The 25,575-nt window shown below is 35.2% G+C and overlaps 1 protein-coding gene and 1 long non-coding RNA gene across 2 annotated transcripts; both read left to right on the forward strand.

Annotated features, from left to right (window-relative positions):
* The first annotated feature begins 1,898 nt into the window (after window positions 1-1,898).
* On the forward strand, window positions 1,899-6,495 carry LOC136065172 (uncharacterized). The gene is made up of 3 exons (XR_010626798.1): window positions 1,899-2,487; window positions 3,258-3,437; window positions 6,164-6,495. It is a non-coding gene; the product is annotated as an uncharacterized LOC136065172 (long non-coding RNA).
* A 7,593-nt stretch (window positions 6,496-14,088) lies between these two features.
* Window positions 14,089-24,269, forward strand: LOC111986041 (uncharacterized). Its single transcript, XM_065767962.1, has 3 exons — window positions 14,089-14,471; window positions 15,796-15,972; window positions 23,819-24,269. Exons 1-3 carry the CDS (start codon window positions 14,313-14,315, stop codon window positions 24,125-24,127), a joined length of 645 nt encoding a protein of 214 aa, XP_065624034.1. The 5' UTR covers window positions 14,089-14,312; the 3' UTR covers window positions 24,128-24,269.
* The last annotated feature ends 1,306 nt before the right edge of the window (window positions 24,270-25,575 follow it).

A 25,575-nucleotide genomic window follows, 5' to 3' on the forward strand; every position in this document is an offset into this window, starting at 1 on the left:
CTTTTGAATAATAACACTATCAATTTGGTAATGGAACATTTTCTAACTGATTGCAAGAACCTGCTTCAGTCCTTCCCCAACAAAAGGGTCATCCACGTGTTCCGTGAAGCCAATCAATGTGCGGATGCGCTTGCCAGACTTGGTGCGAGTTCCGATCATTCTTTTGTTGTTTTTGTGAACCCACAGCCTGTGGTGGCTAGCCTTTTGGCTTTTGACTTATCTGATATGTATGGTAACATACTGATATTTTTTTAGTTGTTTTATTCAAAGCTCCAGTTTACCAAAAGAAAAAAAATTGCTTCCTGGCAGACCTCCATGTCATTCACACCAGCCGCGTATTCTGTCCTTTGCAAGTTTTACGCTGCCAAAGCACTCAAATTACCCACTGCTAGGTCAGTCACTCCCCTAGAGGTCAGCTAGCCTAATATTTCTTCCTTCATTACCCTTGATATTAGGTTCCAGAAAGTTCGGCTTGCCCTTGGGTTTGAAAGAGTTTCCTTGGTTTGAGTTATTGGGCCCACGGCCACGGCCAGTCCTACTAGAATTTTTTTTCCTAGTAACTACCATCCAGGGCCCATAGTTGGATTCCAACTGATTTGTTTCCACCTGGTTAGTTTCTCTTTGTCCGCTTGAGGTGGACGAAATGGGAAACTAACCATAAAATCCTAACAATATAATTAGTTGTCAATGTTTTCAAACTATTTTTTTTTTAGCACCTCGAGTCTCAGAAAATCGAGTTATGCGCTTATACCTCGAGTCTTTGATGCTCAATTTTTATAGTTTGACCTGGCCTAGTTCCACGTGGCATCCCACGTGGAACTCGAGTCTCAGAGACTCGAGGTCCAAATCAAAAAAATTTCAAAATATTTTCAGTATCCAACTCTCTCATCTACAAACCAAAATACCAAAAAAAAAATCAGATCACAAAGAGAGAGAAAGAATCTAGAAAAAGATGCTGAAATACCATATATATGTGTTCATCAGAAGAAAAAAAAAAAAAAAAGAAAGAGAAACCCAAAAACAAGCTCCAGGCCGGCAAGCCCCAGGCCGGCGCGACCGGCGCCGCTGTGCGGCCAGGGTCGCGCGCGACCCAGGGCTGCGCGGCCCGAGTCGCGCAGGCCGCGCGGCCCGAGTTGCGCAGGCCGCGCGACCCTGGGTCGCTCAGGCCGTGCGACCCCTGGGTCGCGCCTGTTTCTGGGTTTTTTTTTTTTTTTTTTTTTCTTCTGGCTTTGGGCTTCTTTCTTCTTCTTCAGGTTTTTTTTTTTTCTTCATGCTCTGATTTCTTTCTGGGTGGCTGTGGTGTAAATATTGGCTTAGACCTCGAGTCTCTGAGACTCGAGTTCCACGTGGGATGCCACGTGGAACTAGGCCAGGTCAAACTATAAAAATCGAGCATCAAAGACTCGAGGTATGAGCGCATAACTCGATTTTCTGAGACTCGAGGTGCTAAAAAAAAAAATAGTTTGAAAACGTTGACAACTAATTATATTGTTAGGATTTTATGGTTAGTTACCCATTTCGTCCGCTTGAGGTAGACTCAATTGCTACTTCTCCTTCTCTGACTACAGGTTTGATATGGTATGGGCAAGAGTCTTGCTTATGTCCCAAACGGCCACAGTGAAAACAGAGCGTTAAAACTCCTTCATAAGTGATTTTCTGGACCAATCTGCTCACACGAACAGAGGTGATGAGTGGTTTCTCCAAATCCACTTGCACACACAGTCTGGCATAGCTTCCTCTAGATTCGGATGCTATATACGAATCAATGCTAAGAACAGGTCCGATGGCGCTCCCAATCTCTCTAAGCACGGCAGCATCATAAAACTCTATAGGCAGTTCAGGGAGTCTCACCCACATTGCAACAAAAGATAATTTGGCCTCGGATGCCTTGAAATAAGGCTCCCACTGTTTAATGGCAAGAAAGTGCTCCCCTACAAACCAAGGTCCCCCCCTGAGCACCTTAACATAGTCATCACTACTGCTAAATCTAATAAAAAAGAAATCCTTTCCCAGGTTTACACAATCTAGCTTAGCCACTGGTTTCCACAAAGCATTGATTTTGAAAGTAAGGTAGTTGAAACCCAGAGTCCTTCCATATACTTTCACTATCAAAGCTTTCAACCATGGTGCTCTAATCCGAGAGAACGTTTCCTTGGATAGTTTAATCCGTATCTGACTCCAGGTTCTCATCCCAGTTCCTTTCAAAGTTGAAAGCTTGCTCATATGCACCTGGGATGTCTCCCAGAAGCATATCTCTATAGGAAACGAGAGTCCTGGGCTGAGTGAAGTTCCTCGCACCATTACTATCCTTGAATTTCTTGACGCTCCGCTGCAGTTCGTCTTCTTCTTCGCTTGTTCCTCGTGTCGGCGAAGAGGGTTCAGTCATAGTTTCTCTGTTGGTCTTTGTCTCATGAAGACAATGTGAAGAAACTTCTTGAGAGTCTGCATCATGTCAAGAATCTTACTGTTGGCAGATGGTGTCTCGCGGTTGGTTTTTTCCGATCCCTTTGTTATTTTTCTTTTCCTTGGTTTCGTTTGTCACTATGCAACGCTTCATGTTTTTCTTGATTGCCTATGCTGATTTCCATTTGCAGAGACATGAATGTATATTCTTATTATTGGTAGTCCCATTGCTTGGATAGGCCCTGCATATAGAATAATGCACATCATCTAGTGCTTTTTTTAGTGACAAGTTATTGTTATTGTACAATTTGATTTTTGCTTTTAAGGAATTTACTTTAGCTAATTTACATTAATACCAAAAGGAAAAATCATTTTGTGATTTATAAGAACATTGGGAGATTACCGTACTCGAGTCGGGCTTACCTCAAAATATTTTGAGACTAAGGATTGGTTTTTGTTGTTGTGAGTTGGGATTTTTCCTGAGATTCTTGATTTGAATCCAAGTTGTAGTTAATCAATAATTAAAAGGACCTAATATTATTGGTCCAATTTTATGAGTTGTACTGTTGACTTATACCTGCTATTAGTTTCATGATAAGAGAGCACTTGCTTTAGTGCCAAAGAATGATTCGCCATGATAATCTGTCAGCTTTTAATCAGGTCTTGGCTTTCCAAAAGGGCTTTTTTTTATTTCATTGTCTTCATATAGGATATATTGACATTTATGTAAGTTAGTGTTCTGTACAACATGTTAGCTAAATTGTTCACTGGCGATGTATATTACGATTGATTTTGTTATTTTTTCTCAATTACTTTACCTTATTGTGTCTTGCTTCTTGGTTTGATGGACCTAGGCTCTATCTATGATGTCAGTGAAACATCTGCCTTCTCCATTGTCAATGTGCAAATGTTTAACGATACAAACAAGCATGGGAAAATGTGATCTTCCTGGCATTGGAAGCCTCCTTCAAAGTTCACCTTATGTGGAGACATTGGTTATAGACATCACATCCTGCAACTACATGTGGCCAGCGGTATGTATTTCTTGGACCAGTTTCCCAACTATCATATCAAAAACAATGAAGGATTAATTTTAATCATTACTTTTTTTTAAAAAAATTTGGTTTAATGTATCAATTAAGGAAGTAACAAAGCGTATGACTTCGATAGAGTAGGATTGTGGAAAAGAATACATGTGGCCGACGTTAACTAATCTTGTTGAGGATCCATGGCTTTTGTTGTTGTTGTTGTAGTTCAATGTGTCTAACTATTTAGGGGTCAAATGATTCCCTCGAGGAGAGTTTGGCCACCGTAAGTTCTCAACGTAAAGAGTTAATGTTGATTGTCAACCTTTTTTAGGTGGTTGCTTCTAAAAGCCTTCTCATTGACAATGCATCTTTCTTTTTACAACAAAGACTTCAGCGATAGATAAAATCTGTTTGGTTGAAAAAGAGGTCATTCATTGCTAAATTTACCATCTAGAACTCTTACTTGTCAAAAGAAAAAGCTATCCAGAAGGCAATGAAAAGCCAATTTTACTTTACTTTAATTTATTTTTAAGTGTAAGGGCAATTATGTTAGTTTCTTGTTTCTGAAAATTGGCTATTCTAATAGTCCATTAAGTATTATTTTGGTTTATTTCAGTTTAGGGATTTAGTTTCAGCTTAGTCATCTGCTTTCAATTCGAGAAAGTTTTTTTTTTTTTTTTTGCTTTGTTTGAAGCTTGTGTGATATAAGAGGTGTGATGCTTAGAAGTTTATTTTTTATCTTCAAATTTTTTACATTTTGAAATCTAGCATACACACATTGATTTATCGCCCTTTAAACCCTAAAATCCAAAACAGCAAAATCCTAAAGTGTTAATTACACTTTACTGCCATTTTAATGTTGTCTACCTATGGTTTAAAAAATGTCATTTTACCCATCCGAGGTTAGTTATGTTATGTAGCAGTTCCCCACCTCATCACTTTCATCATTGAAAACATGCAAAACCTATGAAGACAAAAAAGAAATTAAGATGTGAGAAGGGTATTTGTAAAGACTGTCAAAGTTAATTAAAAATTTCATCTTTGCCTATCTTTCTTTGACTAAATGATCTTTGAATTGATTTTTCCCCCGAATTGAAACTTGGCTTTAAAGAAACTTGAAGATTTTGTTGAAGTTTCTTCCTTCCTCACCGCTTCTGCCAACATTGATAGCATCCTCAACTTTGATCTTCATTTGTCTAAAAGCAGCAACAAATTCCTTCCACAGTGAAATATAATCCCATCCCAATCTTAAAACAGTAACAAAGTCAATGCTTATCAATAAGGTAGTGGACATAAAAATTGAATAGAGTCCCTAACTCCCTATCACAATTGGCAACTCTTTGTTCAAGAATTCGAGATTTATGTTTATTCTGATCTGATGCCTTCATGAACCAATCCCAGACACAGTTTGGTCTTATTTTCCTTCCCCACTCAAACCCATTCGATCCTTGACTAGGAAATTACTTCAGCAAACACGTGTTCAAACTTAGCCTTATAAAAAACCCATGATGGTATGAATCCTTCATTAAGCACCCTAGTTTCAAGCCCTTGAACATCCTGTATCACATATCAAACCCCAATCAAATTTTTATTGCTTCTTGGCAAAAATTGATTTCAAAACATTGGATGTTTGCATAGACCTACTTGAAGATTCAAAGTTGAGTTAGCATCTGGCATCTTCAAAACAATCTGTGCCTTACCCTGCACATCAAATTATTATTATTATTTTTATAATCTGCCCTGCACATCAAATTAGATCTATGAAATTTTGGACATAGACACAACACAAGTGTTATGTTTCAGCTTGGACATAGCATGTTAGAGACAGCAACTTGTTAAAATTCAGACCATACATATGTCGCAGGACCAGCATACTTGGTACAAAGAAAAGGCATTTCTTTTTGTTGATTGGTAAGTGAAAAATAGAAAAGGCATTTCTTATACATTAGTTTAGAAACTCTTCTAGTCTTGGTACAAAGAAAAGGCATTTCTGGGTCAATTTCTTTTGGTCTTGTCTATGGTTTTAGATTCATGAGGGGAACCTCATTTGAATGATTTTAGGGGACAAGAGCATGTTGAGCGAGGATGAGATTCATGCAGGTGAACCATTTTTTTATATGAATAATGTTCTTGAGTCAAAGCATAAATAACTTCCACAATTTTTACAATAACCCTTTCAAATCTTATTTCTTTGATTTTTTATGGGTTTTGTTTTTATTATTATTTGATTTTAATGTTTTTAATGGTGGAAGTGATGAAGTGGGTAACGGCTGCATAACGGAGCCAATCTTGGGTGGGTAGATTGACACTTTTAAAACCATGAGTAAGCAACATTAAAACGACCCAGACCATAGGTGAGCAAAGTGTAAGTAACCCAATCCTAAATCACCTATCCATCAAATAGACTCAAATGCCCCCATAAGATACTCTGCATGGGTTATTTTTATAGCCTTGGAGCAGCAACCCACTTTTTAGTTTTTCACCTTTGTTGAATTCCCAAATCTTACTATTCCTTTTCTTGTGGAAACCCTATAATATTACTATTTTTCAGCCTTTCTCCTACCAAAACCTAACCCTAAATCCTCAAAATCTAAGTTGTCCAAAGTTGACTCATGAATTCCAAATCTAATTTGGTTTGTTCCCTTCTCCTATGCGAACTCCATTATGACATGATAAAATATCATAATATAAAAGTGAACTGCAAAACATGCTAATGTGCTTTTATTTTGCAGCTCGTAAGAGACTATGATGTAGTTAATCATTGGAAATCAAAGGAGATCTATTTCAAGTCTTTGCTACTACAAGTCAAGTCTGTCAAGATTTTATGTTTTGTAGATACCTTCCTCAAAAAGGAATTCATTTTAGTGGTAACATTTCTACTTAAGAATGCAAAGGTTTTGGAGTAGATGGTAATCATTGAACCACGGACTAGGCAAAATCCAACACGTAATATGTTACGGAAATCTCTACGAGTGGCACAAAAGTTGTTAAGCTTCCCTATATCCTCTCCTAATGTGGTGGTTATGTTCCCATATTAGTAAAATCATTTTAAGTTGTTCGATCCTCTTAAATGATCAAATTCTCATAAATACATTGTAGTTATGCAAATTAGTTTGGTTCAATGAACTAAAATCTTGCTATGATTTGCTTTTGCTTTCGATTTCAAGTACTTATGTTTCTTTGTGACGTTAAGCATGCCTTTGGATATATTCATGGTTAATATCAATGGTTATGTTGGTTATTAAGTTTTTGATTTCATTTTAATCACTTTTCAATCAATAATATATTTGGATTCAAAATGAATAAGTCGATGCAAGTGTTTCTTTTTTTGGTTGCTTTTGGATGAACAGTATTATCTATTATGCCTCTTTATGGCTTAAGCATAAGCCATTGGGAATTCTCTCATGCAAGGACGCATTAAGGTTTTTCTTTTTTAGGCAGAATTTGAACCCAAATTTTTTATTAGAATACAAAAGACTTCTAATTGAAACTTTACATCTCCGAACAAATTGACATTAAATGGGCCAACTATATCGTTTAACAAATCCCTGGGGACGTGTCTTTTACTACGAATCCACAAAGGCACAATTTAAGCTAAAAAAAACAAGAACAATAAAAATGTGTAGTTTGGATTTTTTTTTTTTTTTTTGTCATTTGAATTTAGATTTTGGTGATTAAAATCTACATATTTTATTTTGGTAGTTTTAAAAGGTCAATGATTTGAATTTGGTTCAATTATGATTATGAATATTCAAACCCCAATAATTCTGAAGGAGAAGAAGCCATTTTCACTTTAATTTTAATTTTATTTAGTTTTAAGTGTTAGTAGAATTCTGTAAGTTTCTGGTGTCTGGAATTGGTTATTATTCTATTTATTTATATTGTTTTAAGTTTGAACCTATGACATCTATTTATGATGATTGTGTTTTTTATCATCAGACTAAAATACCAATTATTTTTTACTACAAATTCACAAAGGCACAATTTAAGCTAAAAAAAACAAGAACAATAAATATGTGCAATTTGGATTTTTTTTTTTTTTTTGTCATTTGAATTTAGATTTTGGTGATTAAAATCTACCTATTTTATTTTGGTAGTTTTAAAAGGTCAATGATTTGAATTTGAATTTGGTTCAGTTATGATTATGAATATTCAAACCCCAATAATTCTGAAGGAGAAGAAGCCATTTTCACTTTAATTTTAATTTTATTTAGTTTTAAGTGTTAGTGGAATTCTCTAAGTTTCTGGTGTCTGGAATTGGCTATTATTCTATTTATTTATATTGTTTTAAGTTTCAACCTATAATATCCACTGACGATGATTGTGCATTTTATCATCAGACCAAAATACCAATCATTTTTTAGTGTAGGCAGAAATTGAACTTCAGATTTATTATTCATCTAATTGTCCAATAAGTTTTACTTTGGTTTTATATTTAAGTTTAGTGATTTAGTCTAGGCTTCGTAGTAAAGGTTCATCAAGTTGCTGATATATATTGGGGTGAAAGTTGTTGAAAAAATTTAAAGATAACGAAGAAATTCCTAAACAAATGACTAGCACTAGACCCAATCTTTACCCATTGATTTATCACCCTTTAAACCCCAAAATCCAAAATCACCTATCCTTCTAATTAGCCCCAAATACCCCATGAAAAGGCTAAATAATGGAAACAACTACTCAAGTTTTAGTTATTTCCTTTTGTTGAATCTCCAAATCCTACTATTCCTTTTCTTACTAAAAACACTATCATCCTTATTTTCTTACTATTTTCCCGCCTTTTTACTTTCAAAACTAATCCTAAATCCTCAAAATCCAAGATGTCCAAAGTTGACTTGGGAATTTCAAATTTGAATTGGCTATGTTCCCTTCTCCTGCATCAACTCCATTATAACAAGACAATATATCATAATTTAAAAAGTGAACTTCAAAATGGACTAATGTACTTTTATTTTGCAGTTTCTAGACAAATGTTATGATGAAGTAAACCATTGGAAATCAAAAGAGATCTATTTCAAGTCTTTGCTACGACACCTCAAGATTGTCAAGATCTTTGGTTTTGGAAATTTTTTCACACAAAAGAAGTATTCATTTCAGTGGTACAATTTCCACTTAAGCATGCAAAGGTACTGGAGAAGATGACTATCACTAAACCACGGTTTATGCGAAATCAAACTTGTTTTTGGGGTCATGAATTTCTAAAAGTGGCTCAAAAGTTGTTAAGCTTCCCTAGATCCTCTCCTAATACAATGATTATGTTCCCCTATGAGAAAAATCATTTTAAGTTGTTCAATCCTCTTAAATGATCAAATTTTCATAAAAACATAACTAGTGATGCATATTAGTCTGGTTCAATGAACTAGAATATTGCTATGATTAGTTGTTGATTTCATGTACTTATGTTTTCATTGTGATGTTAAACTTGCTTTAGGATATATTCATGTTTAATGTCAATGGTTTTGTTGCTTATAAAGTGTTTGATTTGATTTTAATCATTTTGTTGTTTCAAACTTTCAATAACATTGTTAGATATACCCAATATCTTATGGTTCTTTTTTGCTACAAATATGTATAGATTGACATGAAATAACATGAAAATAAATGCAATTAGTATCACATTAAGAACATAATAAACAAATTTTTGTAATATATATATATATATTTATTTATTTATTTGTGTTTTCAAGTTGAGATATAAGTTTGTAAAGCTTATATGCATAAAATTTTGTAATAGTAGCCTCCAAAAAAAAAAAAAAAAAAAAAATCCAAAATACCCTTTCTTTTCCTCTCTTTTAGTCTCATTTCCACCCTTTTACAATAATAGATTGGAAATTTCGATACATCAATATTTGGGGTGGGGGGATATGAATCCTCCATGCCTTTAATGGAAATATCAGGCAACACTGATTAGTTAAGTTATAAAGTTCTTAGCTATATATTGGAATTAGGTAGAATTTTATTGGTTTAGATTAATAGTTTTTTTTTTTTTTTTTACCTACATTAAAGAATAGCTATTAGAACTTTAGGGGTAGATATTATCCAACCATAAGCTATATATATATATATATATATTTTTAAAACTATTTGTGAAATATGTTATCTTTTGACTTATCTATATTCTATTTAAAACTAAACACATTTGAATTTTGGTTAACATCATGAAATTTGGAACATAAGCTTTTGATGCCTCACAATTTTATGGGGATTTTTAAAAAAATAACAATAAAACCCAAACAATATCATAAGTTAAGCAACGTTTGAAACTATATTGGATAATAACAATTCGAGTTCAGAGAAATCGATTTCACTGTTCATTCGCCTATTTTACCCGCGACTGAGGTGGAAAAATCGAGTTCACTAGACTCGTTTCTTATACACAAAAATCGAGTTCAGTGGACTTGATTTTCATACATAGAAATCGAGTCCACTGGAGTCGATTTCCATACATGGAAAATGAGTCCACTGAACTCGATTTCAGTATACCCAGCCAAAATACTTACAAATCAAACCGAGCATGTTCTCCTCCACTGATCCGATCCGATCACCTGAAGCTTTCGCCGGGGTTTGGTCAGAATCGGCGCCTGGAGTTTGTTCTTCGTTTGCTGGGTTCGTTCTTTGTTCTTCGTGCTTCGCCGTCGGTGTTGCTGTGTTCGTCGGGGTTTCGTGAAATCAGCGCCTGGGTTCATCGGGGTTTGGTGAAATTTGGTGAAATCGGCGCCTGGGTTCGTCAGGGTTTGGTGAAATCGGCGCCTGGGTTCGTCGGCCTGCGTTCGATTACTCGTTGGTGTTGCTGGGTTCGTTTGCTGGGTTCTTCTGTGACGGCATGGGGGTTTTTTAACACAACTAAAGAGCTAGTTGTGTGGAGTTGTGCTGTTGTGTTTTTGGGCAAATCGACTTCACTGGAGTCGTTTTCAATACAAAGAAAGCGACTCTAGTGGAGTACTGGAGTCGCTTTCTTTGTATTGAAAACGACTCCAGTGAAGTCGATTTCTATGTATAAAAAATGAGTGCAAAGGACTCGATTTCTTTATCTATGTGCCCTCCTCAACTGGCAAAAATAGATATGACCAGTAAAATATGAATAGTAAAATTGACTCCTCTGAAGTCGAATTGTTAAAAATGCAATATGTTTGAAACGTTGCCTAACTAATAATATTGTTTGGGTTTTGTAGTTATTTTCTAAAAAATCCCCAATTTTATGTGTCCTTATTTTAATATATTATTTTTAGTTAAGTTTAAATTATATATATATATATATTTCAACATTCCATAAGAATCTTCCAGATCTTTTTTTTTTTTTTTTGGATATACTTCTTCCAAATCTTCAAAAGATAGAAAGGATAGTTTTGCATGTGTAACAAAACACAATCGTAAAAAATGCATATTAATAATTATCATAATTATTAAATTTCAAATTTAACTAAATTTATTTAAAAAATTATATTTTGTTATACTTTCTTGTACATTACATAGATTATTGATCTAAGTTTTTAATTACATCCCTCGCTCAAAAAAAAAAAAAAAAAGGTTACTTGTGTGTGTTGGTTTTTTTCTTTTTTAAAGGAAAAGAAAAGAAGAAGAAGAAGAAGGAGGGGGAGGAGGTTACTTGGTTTAGAATTAATAGATTTTTTTTTTTACCTACATTAAAGAATAGCTAGAACTTTAGGGGTAGATATTATCCAACCATAAGCTATATTTCTTTTAACTATTTGTGAAATATGTTATCTTTAGACTTATCTATATTCTATTTAAAACTAAACACATTTGAATTTTGGTTAACATTATGAAATTCGGAACATAAGCTTTTGATGCCTCACAATTTTACGTGTCCTTATTTTAATATATTATTTTTAGTTAAGTTTAAAATATATTATATATTTCAACATTCCATAAGAATCTTCCCAGATCTTTTTATTTTTATTTTTATAAATATATAGTTCTTCCCAGGTCTTTAAAAGATAGAAAGGATAGTTTTGCACATGTAACAAACACACAATCATAAAAAATGCATATTAATAATTATCATAATTATTAAATTTCAAATTTAACTAAATTTATTTTTAAAAAATTATATTTTGTTATACTTTCTTGTACATTACATAGATTATTGATTAATTAATTTCTTTTATTATGCACTAAGTTTTTACTTACATCCCTCGCCAAAAAAATAGGTTACTTGTGTGTGTTGGTTTTATTTATTTTTATTTTTTATTTTTAAAGGAAAAGAAAGGAAGAAGGAGGAGGAGGAGGAGGAGGTTAGTTGGTTAGTTGGTACTTGGACGGTTGGACCTATTTAATTCAAGTTTCACACCAAGTAAAGTGACCTTAAATCCTTTTGGATATACACCACTATCAGTTTTTTTAAAACTTTCTCCACTCTTCTTGTATGTGTTAAATACTTAGGCTTCGCTTGGGAGTTCATAAGGGAATGAAATGGAATCAAGTAACCTTGATTGAATGTTTTAAAATAAAAGAATGAAAATGAATGAAAATGAATAGAATGTAAGTAATATTATTTGGGAGCAATATGGAGAGAATGGAATGGAATCATTTTATGACAATATTACTATTAGATCTCTATTTTAAAATAAAGAGTTGAATATATAGGGGTATTTTGGGAGTTTTAGTAAAAAAATCATTAAATTTAATTTCAATCCCTCTCATTCCTCCCAATTTTGGGGGAATGAAAATTTGAGGTTTTAAGGCTCCGCTTGGGAGGAGGGAATAGAATGAAATGGAATGGAATAAAAAGAATAATTTTAGAATATTCTTCTCTTATCTTGTTTGGGAGTTTTAATGGAGGGAATAGAAAGTCCATTCCCTTGTTTGGGAGTTTAAGTGGGAGGGAATGGAATGGGCAGGAGAGAACACTCATTCCTCTCTATTCCTTTAAAATCTCAAATTTTCATTCCCCCTGAAATTGGGAGGAATGGGAGGGAATAAAATTAGATTTAATGATTTTTTTACTAAAACTCCCAAAATACCCCTATATATTCAACACTTTATTTTTAAATAGGGGTCTAATAGTAATATTGTCATAAAATGATTTCATTCCATTCCCTTAATGTTGCTTCCAAACAGGATTACTTACATTCCATTCATTTTCATTCCTTTATTTTAAAACATCCAATCAAGGTTACTTAATTCCATTCCATTCCATTCTTTTCCATTCCTTTCTTTTATGGCATGTTTAGATGTTTAAAAAAGGAGGGGGAGTAGAGTAGAGGGAGGGAGAGTAATGCAATTACCTTATTTGGAAGTTTTTTAAAGGATGAGGGGGAGGGGTTTGGAGGAGTTTGGAGGGGTTTGGACTCCCTCTAGCTCCCCAATTTTAATTCCCCCAAATTGGAGAGATTTGGAGGGGGAGTAAAGTACATAAACTATTGACTAAGTAAATTACCTAATTTATCCTTATTATATTAACAAAATTACACAAGGGGAAGGGCTAATTAATCCCTTCCCCCTTACTAATTTTAAAAACATCCAAATAAAGTGGAGGTGAATCATTCTCCTCTACTCTCCTCCCCACTACTCCCCTTCCCTCTACTCCCCTCTACTCTCCTCCCTCTCTAAACTTCCAAACAAGCCATTACTTAAATACATTCAATTCCATTTCATTCCTTTCCATTCCCTTATGATCATCTTATTTCATTCCATTCCATTTCCTTATGAACTCCCAAGCGGAAAATAAACTTTAACTCCAAAATAAGAGAATAAACTTTTCATTCTCTTCATTAAAACTCCCAAATAAAGGAAGTGAAGAATATTATAAAATTATTTTTTTTATTCATTTTCATTCTATTCCCCTTGAGACCTTAGTATTCTATATACAAAAAAAGAAAAAAAAAGAAGAAGTAAAGTGTTCTTAGATGGGCCAATTTTTAACTGGGCCTTGTCTGCATTCTGCAGCCCTAATTAATTGCTTGTCTATTACCATATAGAAGGTAAGGTAAAGAAGCTCAAATCACTATTCACTACTGTTGACTGTTGAGTTGAGAATGGAGGAGGAACAAATCTCTGGTTCTATCAACAGCTTCTCTGACCGATCCAACTATAATTCTAGCCATGATATAAACCCCAATAATTATTATTATGATGAAGAAGAAGAATCATCATCGAGCCATAATCATCGATCCAAACGAAGCAAACACGCACCAATCTTAGAAGAAGATCGAATCAGCACCTTACCTGACTCGATCCTTCTCAGCATCCTCTCCTTCTTGCCCATTAATGGCGCTATCAAAACGGGCGTTTTATCCAAAAGATGGGCCTCTCTTTGGACCTTCCTTCCCTCTCTCAGCTTCGACTCCGTTTACTTCGGACCCTTAGAAGATTTCACCAAAGTCGTGGATGATACCCTGCTCCTACACAGGGCTCACAAACTCACAAACTTCGATATTCAATTCGAGTACGATTACGACACAGTACTAAATCCTCGCCTCGATCTTTGGGTTCGGTTCGCCACAAATGCCAAAGTAGAAAAACTTAGTCTACACTTGTGGAGTCAAGATTGTCTCGATCTTGACAGATACCAATTGCCTCAGCATCTCTACGCCAACGAGTTTGTTTCTGAATTCAATTTTAGTTGCTGCAAAATTTACCTAATGGGTTACCACATTGGAGTTCACTCAAGCGCTTGTGTATTGGGTACTCGGCCTTGAGTGAGGATGTGATAAGGAAAGTGTTAATGGGTGGTCCTAGACTTGAATCCTTGGAATTGCTTCAGTTTTGGGGGTTATATCGGTTGGATATAGTGTCCGAGAGTTTGAGAAAATTGGTGATAGATAGCTATGTGCAACATATGTTTGAAAGTGAGGAGCGTAAGGTGGAACTGGAAATTGTGGCTCCAAAGATTGAGCGTTTAGAGATTTTGGGTGTTTTTATATGAATAGATGTCGGATAAAGGATGTGTCAGCATTGGTTGAGGCTAAGCTCGATTTTGAGGAGGAGGGTGCTTTGGAGGAGTTCCAAGACATTGTGAGAGACATTCTTGAGAGTGTGCATCATGTCAAGAAGCTCACTGTTGGCCGTTCTTGTCTCATGGTTGGTTTTCCTTAATAACGCTCTTTGTTTCGTTTGTTTTTCTTGATTGCTAATGTTGATTTACATTTGCACAGATCAAGGTTGTATCTTTTATTGTTGGTAGTGTCATTGCTTGGCTAGGCCCTACATATAAAATAATGCACAGCATCTATTGCATTTTTAGTGACAAGTTATTGTGCTATTCAAGGTAGTCGAAAGGTGACCTTAAGGGGACAAGGCCTTGTATCGCCTGAGGCGAAGTGCCAAATTCTTAATATATTTATTATACATATAGAAAGATCATAAGCACCTAGTGTATTAAAATATTATAATGAAGTGTTTTTCAATATGTTTCATGAAGAAATTAGGTCTATGAAATCATTTCAGATAGGATTAACATGGTTTAGGCTCTATTAGTTATTCTAACAATAGGTTTTACAACGAGCTTCTATATATCATTAAGTTTTACAACAAATTTTTGCAAATTAAGTTAAATAACAATAGGTTTTATAACATTCCTTTTTAAATAATATCTAATAGTAGATTCACAACAAACTTCTATAAAAAAATTAAAAAAAAAAAAAAAAAAAAAAAAAAAAAAAAAAAACTTGAGGTTCTCACCTTAGTGCCTTTTTCATGGCTTAAGGCAGTAGCCTTGCTCGCCTAGGCTCTAAAGGCGAGCGCCTCACTAAAGCCTTGCCTGTGCCTTTGACTACAATGGTACTATTTGATATTGCTTTAAAGTTTTTATATTAATACCAAAATGAAAAATCACCATACTCTCTGTTGTGAGTTGGGCTTGGAGACTAAGGCTGTTGTTGTTGTGAGTTAGGTTTTTTTTTTGGAGCATGTTGATTTTAATCCAAGTTGTAATCAATCAACAATTAAAGGGCCTGATATTATTGGTTCAATTTCATGAGTTCAACCTTTGAGGTAGAGACACCTTCTTTTAATTTCATGATAAGATGTGGGCACTTGTTTTAGTGCCAAATAATGATTCATCATGATAAAGTATATGTAACACATGTTTGATAATTTGTTCTGCTGATGTATTAGAGACACCTGCTTTTAGTTTCATGATAAGAGGGCACTTGCTTTAGTGCCAAAGAATGATTCGTCATGATAATCTGTCAACTCTTAATCAAGGTCTTGGCTTTCTAAAAAGGGCTTTTTTTATTATTTCATTGTCTGCATTTGGGATATATTGACATTTATGTAAGTTAGTGTTCTGTAAAACATGTTGCTAAATTGTTCACTGGCGATGTATATTATGATTGGTTGTGTTATTATTTTCTTACATTTACTTTACCTTGTTGTGTTTTGCTTCTGGCTTTGATGGACATAGGCTCTATCTATAATGATGGTGAAACATCTGCCTTCTCCATTGTCAAAGTGCAAATGTTTAACAATAGCAAGCATGGGGGAATGTGATTTTCCCAACATTTTAAGCCTACTTCAAAGTTCACCTTATGTGGAGACATTGGTTTTAGACATCACATCCTGGGGCTGCATGTGGTCAGCGGTATGTTTTTCTTGGACCTATTTCCCGACTGTCATATCAAAAAACAATGAAGGGTTAATTTTAATCATTACTTCTTTTTTTTAATTTTGGTTTAATGTGTCAATAAAGGAAGTAACAGAGCCTATGACTTTGGATAGAGTAGGATTGTGGAAAAGAATACATTTGGCTGACTCTAACTAATCTTGTTGAGGATTTATAGCTAACCCAAAAAATTTGGGATCATGGATTTTGTTGTTGTTGTAGTGCAACGTGTCTAAATATTTAGGGGTCAAATGATTCCCTCGAGGAGAGTTTGGCCCCCTTAAGTCCTTGACATAAAGAGTTAATGTTGATTGTCAACCTCTTTTAAGTGGTTGCTTTGTGGACTATTTACGAAAAACCTTCTCATTGACAATGCATCTTTATTTTACAACAAAGACTTCTGCGATAGATTTTTGAAAATCTGTTTGTTTGAAAAAGAGGTCATTCATTGCTAAATTTACCATCCAGACTTCTTACTTATTAAAAAAAAGAAAAAAAAGAAGCTATCCAGAATTTCTAGCATAGGCAATGAAAAGCCAATTTTACTTTACTTTACTTTATTTTTTAGTGTAAGGGAAATTATGTTAGTTTCTTGTTTCTGAAAATTGGCTAGTCTAATAGTCCATTAAGTCTTATTTTGGTTTCTTTCAGTTTACGGGTTTAGTTTCAGCTTAGTCATCTGCTTTCATTTTGAGAATGATTTTTTTTTTTTCTTTCCAAAAGTTATGATGCTTTGTTTGAAGCTTGTGTGATATATGAGGTGTGATGCTTAGAAGTTTATTTTTTATCTTTAAATTTTTCCCAACCTGTAATTTAGCATATACACATTGATTTATCACCCTTTAAACCTTAAAATCCAAAACATCAAAATCCTAAAGTGTTAATTATACTTTACTCATTTGTGCTATGTGCCATTTTAATGTTGTCTACCCGTGGTTTGAAAAGTGTCACTTGCTCATTCAGAGGTTAGTTCTGTTATATAGCGGTTACCCACCTCATCACTTACATCATTAAAAACATGCAAAACCTATGAAAAACAAAGTAATTAAGATCTGAATAGGGTATTTGTAAAGATTGTGAAAGTTACTTAAAAAATTTCATCTTTGCCCATCTTTCTTTGATTAAATGATCTTTGAATTGATTTTGCCCCCAAATTGAAACTTGGCCTTAAAGAAACTTGAAGATTTTGTCAAAGTTTCTTCCTTCCTCACTGCTTCTGCCTACATTGATAGCATTTTCAACTTTGATCTCCATTTGTCTAAAAGCATCAACAAATTCCTTCCACAGGGAAATTCAATCCCATCCCAACCTTAAAACCGTAACAAAGTCAATGCCTATTAATAAGATAGTGGACATAACAATTGAATAGGGTCCATAACTCTCTATCACAATTGGCAACTCTTTGCTCAAGAATTTGAGATTTATGTTTATTCTGATGCCTTCATGAACCGATCCCAGATCCAGTTTGGTCTTATTTTCCTTCCCCACTCAAACCCATTCGATCCTTGACTAGGAAATCACTTCAGTGAACACGTGCTCAAACTTAGCCTTATAAAAAATCCACGATGACATGAATCCTTCAGTAAGCAACCTAGTTTCAAGCCCTTGAACATCCTGTATCACATATCAAACCCCAATCAAATTTTTATTGCTCCTTGGCAAAAATTGATTTCAAAAAATTGGATGTTTGTGTAAAAGTCTGATATGAGTAGCAGGATTCGAGGTCAGCTAGGCCTCCTAAAGAATAGAATAGAATTGAGAAAGTAAGGAAAAAAATGAAAGGAATACGAGTTTGTTCTTATTGCCTGCAGATTCAATACAATCAATAGCTATTTATACAAGTGTACAAATGCTCACTGCAACTAACTAACGACTGCCAGCTGTAGTAACTAACTCTACCAGCTGTCCCCTCATCATCAACTAACTAACTAACATCCACTGCCATAACAGCTACACTAATCTCCCTAATTAACAGTAATCATGATCAACTGAATTAATGCTGAATTTATGCCTAAGCTGAACTAATGCCCAAGCTGGTCTCTTAACAAATTCCCCTCTTTTAGAACACCTTGCCCACAAGGTAAGGGAACTGCAGCTGAAGCTGATATAAATTCACCCAAGTAGCATCCTCTTTAGTTCCTCCCTGCCACTGAATGAGAGAACCTGTGTGAAGTCCCCTATTTCTGAGCTAATGGTACCTTTCCTGCAATACAGCTATTGGCTCTGGACTAAGGGTACCTTCAGAGTTCACTGATGGAAGGGTGGAACATGGTGTCACCTGCTGGCCAAGCTTAGCCTTAAGGCATGAAACATGAAATATTGGATGAATTTGAGAACCAGGAGGTAAGTCTAGCTCCTGCCTGGATTTCAATTGAGCATCTACTGCCTCAACTAACAACTTTAGTTGTGCCAGGCATATATTCAAGCAATCTTAGAGGTGGGTAGCCATATAGGACTTCAAAGGGAGTGAGATTAGTAGAAGTATGGAAATTGGTATTAAACCAATACTCTGCTAATGGAAGCCACTCCACCCAGCTGTGAGGCTGTCAGCAGCAAAAACCATGAGATATTGCTCCAAGCTCTTATTCACTGCTTTAGTTTGGCCATCTGTCTGAGGGTGAGAAGCAGCAGAAATTGCTAATTTCACTCGCAGTTTCATCAATGCGGTCCAAAAATGTGAAGTGAAAATTGGATCTATATCACTCACAATTGAAGAAGGCATTCCATGAAGCTTGAAGACAAACTGCATGTATAAGGCCACTACCCTTGAGGCTGTATAAGGGTGTGCTAGGGGAATGAAATGTACATATTTAGAGAACCTGTCCACCACTACCAAAATGACATCCTTCTGTTGAGATTTAGGTAAACCCTCCACAAAATTTATGCTAATGTCAAGCCATGGTCTTACTGGAATAGGTAAGGGCTGCAGTAAACCAGCTGGTTTACAAGTCTCAGTCTTCACCCTTTGGTAAGTGTCACACTTCCTAATGTGTTTCTTCAAATCCTTTTTCATTCCTGGCTAGTAGAAGTCCTGTTGGAGTCTGTGTAAAGACTTAAAGTATCCTGAATGTCCCTCTAAGGGTCCATTATGGATCTGGTGCAACACAGTGGCTTTAAGATCACCTTGAATTCCCACATAGAGCCTTCCCTTGTACAACAAAAAACCATTCTACGAGGAGAAGCCTTTGGAAGCTTGTTCCCCACTCTGTAATGACTGAAGTAATCCTTGCACCCTCTGGTCAGTTTCATAACTAGTCTTCAAGTCTGCAAGCCAAGTGGGAGTAGGAAAGGAAATGATGCAACAAGTGCTCACTAGACCAGAATAGTTATCATCAACAACTTGTAACAAGCTAACATCTCCCTCTGAAGTGGCTGTGTCCTTTCTAGACAAGGCATCTGCCACCTTGTTCTCCTTGCCCTTCTTATATTCTACTATGAAATCATAACCAGGCAACTTGGTGATCCATTTTTGTTGTGCTGGTGTACCAATTCTCTGCTCCAATAAGTACTGCAGACTTTGTTGGTCAATCTTAACATAGAAAGGTTTGCCCCAAAGATAAGTTCCATTTCTTTATTGCAGTCACCAAGGCTAGCAATTCTTTTTCATAAGTAGATAAGGAAAGACTTCTTCCCTTCAAAGCTTGGCTGTTTAAGGCAATGGGCCTCTGATCTTGCATTAGGACAGCACCTAAGCCTTGGCCAGAAGATCACATTCTATAGTAAATGGCTTGTTGAAATCTGGTAAAGCCAGCACTGGGGGGTTAGAGACATCTAACTAGAGTTGAACAAATGAGTGCTCAGCCTCATTAAACCATGAAAAGTAATCTTTCTTCAGCAAGGCTGTTGATGGAGCTGCAATTTGACCATAACCCTGCACAAACTTCCTGTAATACCCAGTGTGACCAAGAAATCCCCTCAAGGCCTTAACATCAGTAGGGGTAGGCCATTGCTACATAGCAGCAATCTTCTTAGGGTCATCCTTCACACCTTCACCAGACATAAGACGTCCAAGGTACTCTACCTCTAGACAAGCAAACATGCACTTGGATCTCTTTGCATACAAATGATGTTCAGCTAATATGCTCAAAACAGTTCTGAGATGGTTAACATGATCAGCCAAAAAATGACTGTACACCAAAATGTCATAAAAAAAAGTTACAAACCTCCTAAGATATGGCTTGAAAATATCATTCATCAAGGACTGAAAAGTAGAAGGGGCATTGGTCAAGCCAAATGGCATGACCAAGAACTCATAATGCCCTTCATGAGTCCTAAAGGCTGTCTTAGGAATGTCATCTTCCCTCATTTTGATTTAGTGTTAACCAGACCTCAAGTCCAATTTAGAAAAAAAAAAAACAAGCACCATGGAGTTCATCTAACAATTCATCTATGACAGGTATTGGGTATTTATCTTTAATTGTTTCATGATTAAGTGCTCTATGGTCTATGCACATTCGCCAATAACCATCTGCTTCCTGACCAGCAAAACAGGAGAGGCAAAAGGACTTTGGCTATTCTTGATTTGGCCAACCTCCAATAATTCTTTAACAATCTTTTCTATTTTAGCCTTTTGATAGTATGGATACTTGTAGGGCCTCTGACAAATGGGTTGTGCTCCATTCTTCGAGTTGATTTGGTGCTCATGCCTTCTTAAGGGAGGTAACCCAACTGGTGTGTCAGAAACTCCACTGAACTCCTGCAATAGAGCTTCAATCTCTGCTGGATAAACACTCTGCCGTGCACTTGCAGTAGGCCCTTGCACTGAAATGTGAACTAACAATCCTTTCTTGGGTGGTTCTTTTAAGAAATTGTCACCTTGTAAACTGGAATCTGCAGCCTACATGCCTTGTAACAGAATTTGATGACCACAATACATAAAGGATGTAGTCAAGAGCTTAAAGTCCCAACTAATAACCCCAAGAGTACTGAGCCATTGTGTTCCTAAGACCAAATCACATCCACCCAAGGACAGGACATGCAATTGAACATAAAATTTTTGGCCTTGTATCACAACTAAAACATCACTACAAAGACCATGAGTTTTGATTATGGTTCCATTAGCTACTTTTACATCAAGAACTTGAGTAGTATCCGCTGGAATGTGTAGTTTAGAAAGCAATGAAACATCAATAAAATTGTGTGTACTACCAGAATCTAAAAGAATTACTAAACCTTCTTTTTCAATTCTGCCCCTGACCCTCATGGTTCTTGGAGTAGGATTACCAATGAGAGCATACAAGGTAATTTCTGCTTCCTCTTCATGACTGTCTTGCAGCACTGCTTCTGCTTCTAACTCTCTATTCAATTTTGTAATCACCTTGGTTCAATTCTGGTCCAAAATCTAACCCTTCAAACAAAAAACAACTTAGCCCCCTTACATTTATGTTCTGGAAACCACTTATCATCATAGTTGTAACACAACCCCTTCCTTCTTCTTTCTTCTACTTGAGCTGGAGAAAGCCTCTTAATTGGCAGCCTGATCTTGGTTTCATTGCCTGCAGTCAGTTTAGGGGCCCCAAGAATAGAGGGTCTGATTTGTTCTTGGACATTCTTGGAATTCTTCTTGTTTGCTAGCAAAAATTCTTCTTGAATCTTAGCCAACACAAAGGCTGCATTCAAGGTAAGAGGATTCAACATCTTCCCTGGTAGCCTGATTTCATCCCTCAATCTACTTAGAAAGCAACTGAGCTTGTGCCTTGGAGACAATTCCATGATTCTGTTTGATAAAGCCTCAAATTCTGACTTGTATGTGACAATTCCTTGATTCTGTTTGATAAAGCCTCAAATTCTGACTTGTATGCAACCACTGTTCTTGATTGCCTCAATCTTGTTAAAGCTTCCATAGGGTCATCATAGGCTGTTGTCCCAAACCTGATCTGTTGAGCTTTAATCAAATTTCCCCAATCTTTAAACAACCCAGTGTCTTCTCCTTCTTGGAACCAACACTAATGCCTCCCCATCCATATGAAATGAAGCCAATAACAATTGCTCATCGAGAGTTGTGTTGTAGTACCTGAAATACTGATTGGTCTTATAAACCCACCTAGTAGGCTCCTCTCCTAAAAATCGTGGAAATCCTAATCTCAAGGGTTTGGAGATAGCAAGCATTGTTGAAGTGTTTGATTGAATTTTGTGGTTTCTTGGGGTCTGTTGCCTAGTTGCGTCTAAAGAATTCAGCTTTTGCAGAATTGCATTGAGTTGCTGATTCATTTTATTTAAGGTGTGAGCATGGATATGGGTGATTTTGTGGATTTCCTCAATATCTTTGGCATGGTGATCTGAGGCTGTGCGAAGAGAAGCAATGGATTCATTGAGGACAGCTTGAGATCGTGTTTCTGCCATTGATTGCAGGATGGACCTGCTCTGATACCAATTGTAAAAGTCTTATATGAGTAGCTAGATTCGAGGTCAGCTAGGCCTCCTAAAGAATAGAAGAGAATTAAGAAAGTAAGGAAGAAATGAAAGGAATACAAGTCTGTTCTTATTGCCTGTAGATTCAATACAATCAATAGCTATTTATACAAGTGTACAAATGCTCACTGCCATTAACTAACTACTGCCAGCTGTAGTAACTAACTCGACCAGCTGTCCCCTCATCATCAACTAACTAACAAACATCTCACTGCCATAACAGCTACTCTAATCTCCCTAATTAACAGTAATCATGATCAACTGAATTAATGCCTAAGCTGAACTAATGCCTGAGCTAGTCTCTTAACAATTTGCATAGACCTACTTGAAGATTCAAAGTTGAGTTAGCATCTGGCATCTTCAAAACAATCTGTGCCTTACCCTGCACATCAAATTATTATTATTATTTTTATAATCTGCCCTGCACATCAAATTAGATCTATGAAATTTGGACACAAACACAACACAAGCGTTATGTTTCAGCTTGGACATAGCATGTTAGAGACAGCAACTTGTTAAAATTCAGAACATACATACGCCGCTGGACCAGCATACTTGGTACAAAGAGAAGGCATTTCTTTTTTTTGATTGGTAAGTGAAAAATAGAAAAGGCATTTCTTATACATTAGTTTAGAAACTCTTCTAATCTTGGTACAAAGAATGCTCTGTGGTTTTGGATTCATAAGGGGAAGCTCATTTGAATGATTTTAGGGGACGAGCATGTTGATTGAGGATGAGATTCATGGAGGCAAACCATTTTTTTATATGAACAGTGTTCTTGAGTCAAAACACAAATAACTTCCACAATTTTTACAAATAACCCTTTCAGATCTTATTTCTTTAATTTTTTCTGAGTTTTTTTTTTTTTTATAATTTTTTTTTATAATTTTATAATTTTTATTTTTAATGTTTTTAATGGTGGAAGTGATGAAGTGGGTAACGGCTGCATAACAGAGCCAACCTTGGGTGAGTAGATTGGCTCTTTTAAAACCACGCGTAGGCAACATTACAACGACCCAAGCCATAGGTGGGCAAAGTGTAAGTAGCCCAATCCTAAATCACCTAATTATCAAATAGCCTCCAATACCCCTATAAGATACTGTGCACGAGTTATTGTTACAGCCTTGGAACAGCAGCCCAAGTTTTAGTTTTTCACCTTTGTTGCATTCTCAAATCCTACTACTCCTTTAGTCCTTTTCTCATTGGAAATCCTATAATATTACTATTTTCCAGTCTTTTTTCTACCAAAACCTAACCCTAAATCCTCAAAATCTAAGTTGTCCAAAGTTGACTCATGAATTCCAAATCTGATTTGGTTTGTTCCCTTGTCCTGTGTGAACTCCGTTATGATATGTTAAAATATCATAATTTGAATGTGAACTGCAAAATATGCTAATGTGCTTTTATTTTGCAGTGTGTAAGACACTCTGATGTAGACTATGGAGTGAAGAAATCAAAGGAGATCTATTTCAAGTCTTTGCTACTACACCTCAAGTCTGTCAAGATTTTATGTTCTGCAAAAACCTTCGACAAAAAGGAATTTATTTTAGTGGTAAAATTTCTACTTAAGAATGCAAAGGTGTTGAAGAAGATGGTTATCACTAAACCATGGGCTATGCAAAATCCAACACATAATATGCTACAGGAATCTCTACGAGTGGCAGAAAAGTTGTTAAGCTTTCCTAGATCCTCTCCTAATGCAGTGGTTATGTTCTCATATTAGTAAAATCATTTTAAAATTTTCAATCATCTTAAATGATCAATTCTCATAAATACATTGTAGTTATGCAGATTAGTATGGTTCAATGAACTAAAATCTTGCTATGTTTCCGATTTCAAGCAGTAATGTTTCTTTGTGATGTTAAGCCTGCCTTTGGATAAATTCATGGTTGATGTCAATGGTTATGTTGCTTATCAAGTTTTTGATTTCATTTTAATCACTTTGCAATCCACAACATTTTTACAACAAATCATAAATGGTTAGTTGTAATTGGTTCAAATTTGAACCTAATATTAAGATTATTTTTTTGCTCCAACAATAACAACTAGTTACAACCTACTATTTAGAATTTGTTGTAAAAATATTATAAAAATGTTGTGAACATATAATTTCTCCAGTTAATAATATATTTGGATGCAAAATGAATAAGCTGATGCAAGGTTTGTTTATTTATTTATAGCTTTTGGATGAACAATATTATCGATTATGCCTCTTTTAACTCTTTAAGGCTTAAGCATAAGCTATTGGAAATTCTTATGAAAAGGCACCGTTGAGTTTAAAAAAAAAAAAAAATATATATATATATATATATATTCTTATTCAATCACAAAAAAACTTTCATTTATTTATTTATTTATTTATTAATTATTATTATTATTATTATTATTATTACATTTCCCTATATATTGACATTAGATGGGCCAGCTGTAGCCCAACCAAACTTACTGCGCCTAATCTGCAGCCCTATGTAGTTGAACAAATCCATGGGGACGTGTCTTTTACTACCTCATCTACAAAGGCACAAGCTAAAACATTAAACAAAAACAAAAACAAAAACACACACACACACCAATCAAACGTGCATTATGGATGGTATGATTTGGTCATTTGAATTTAGGGATTAAAATTTAAATATCTTATTTGAATAGTTTTAAAATGTCAAGGATTTGAATTTGATAATTCCACCAATTAATTTAAAACTTTAAAATCATTAAATTTTAAATAATACCTAAAATTAATAAATTTTAAATTAAGATATTTTAAATCAATTAATTTAAAATTCAAGTCATCCATTAATAGTTTGGTAAAACTACAATATTGGTCCCTCAAGTTTCAACTGAGCACAATTGGTCCCTTAAGTTTAAAAAATAAGTTGTATCAGTCATTTTACTAACTGCCATTAGTAATATTACTTATGTGACTAACAGAACAATGACTTGACATTTTTAAAAATGACATGACATTTTTTAAATTAAAAAATTATAATAACTAATTTTCACGTAAGATTTTAGTGACCCAGTTGAAATCAAATTTTAAATTATAACCCGGTTACGAATTTAACCCATTTATTATCTAATTTTTGTTTTACACAATGCATGACGGCGCTAGAGAGAGAAAGGGGACAAACCCTAGCTGCCGGTGGTTTAGACCCAAAGCCTTAGCCTCCATTT

The sequence above is a fragment of the Quercus suber genome, unplaced genomic scaffold (assembly GCF_002906115.3).
Source record: "Quercus suber isolate HL8 unplaced genomic scaffold, Cork oak 2.0 scaffold_870, whole genome shotgun sequence".
Taxonomy (NCBI): Eukaryota; Viridiplantae; Streptophyta; class Magnoliopsida; order Fagales; family Fagaceae; genus Quercus; species Quercus suber.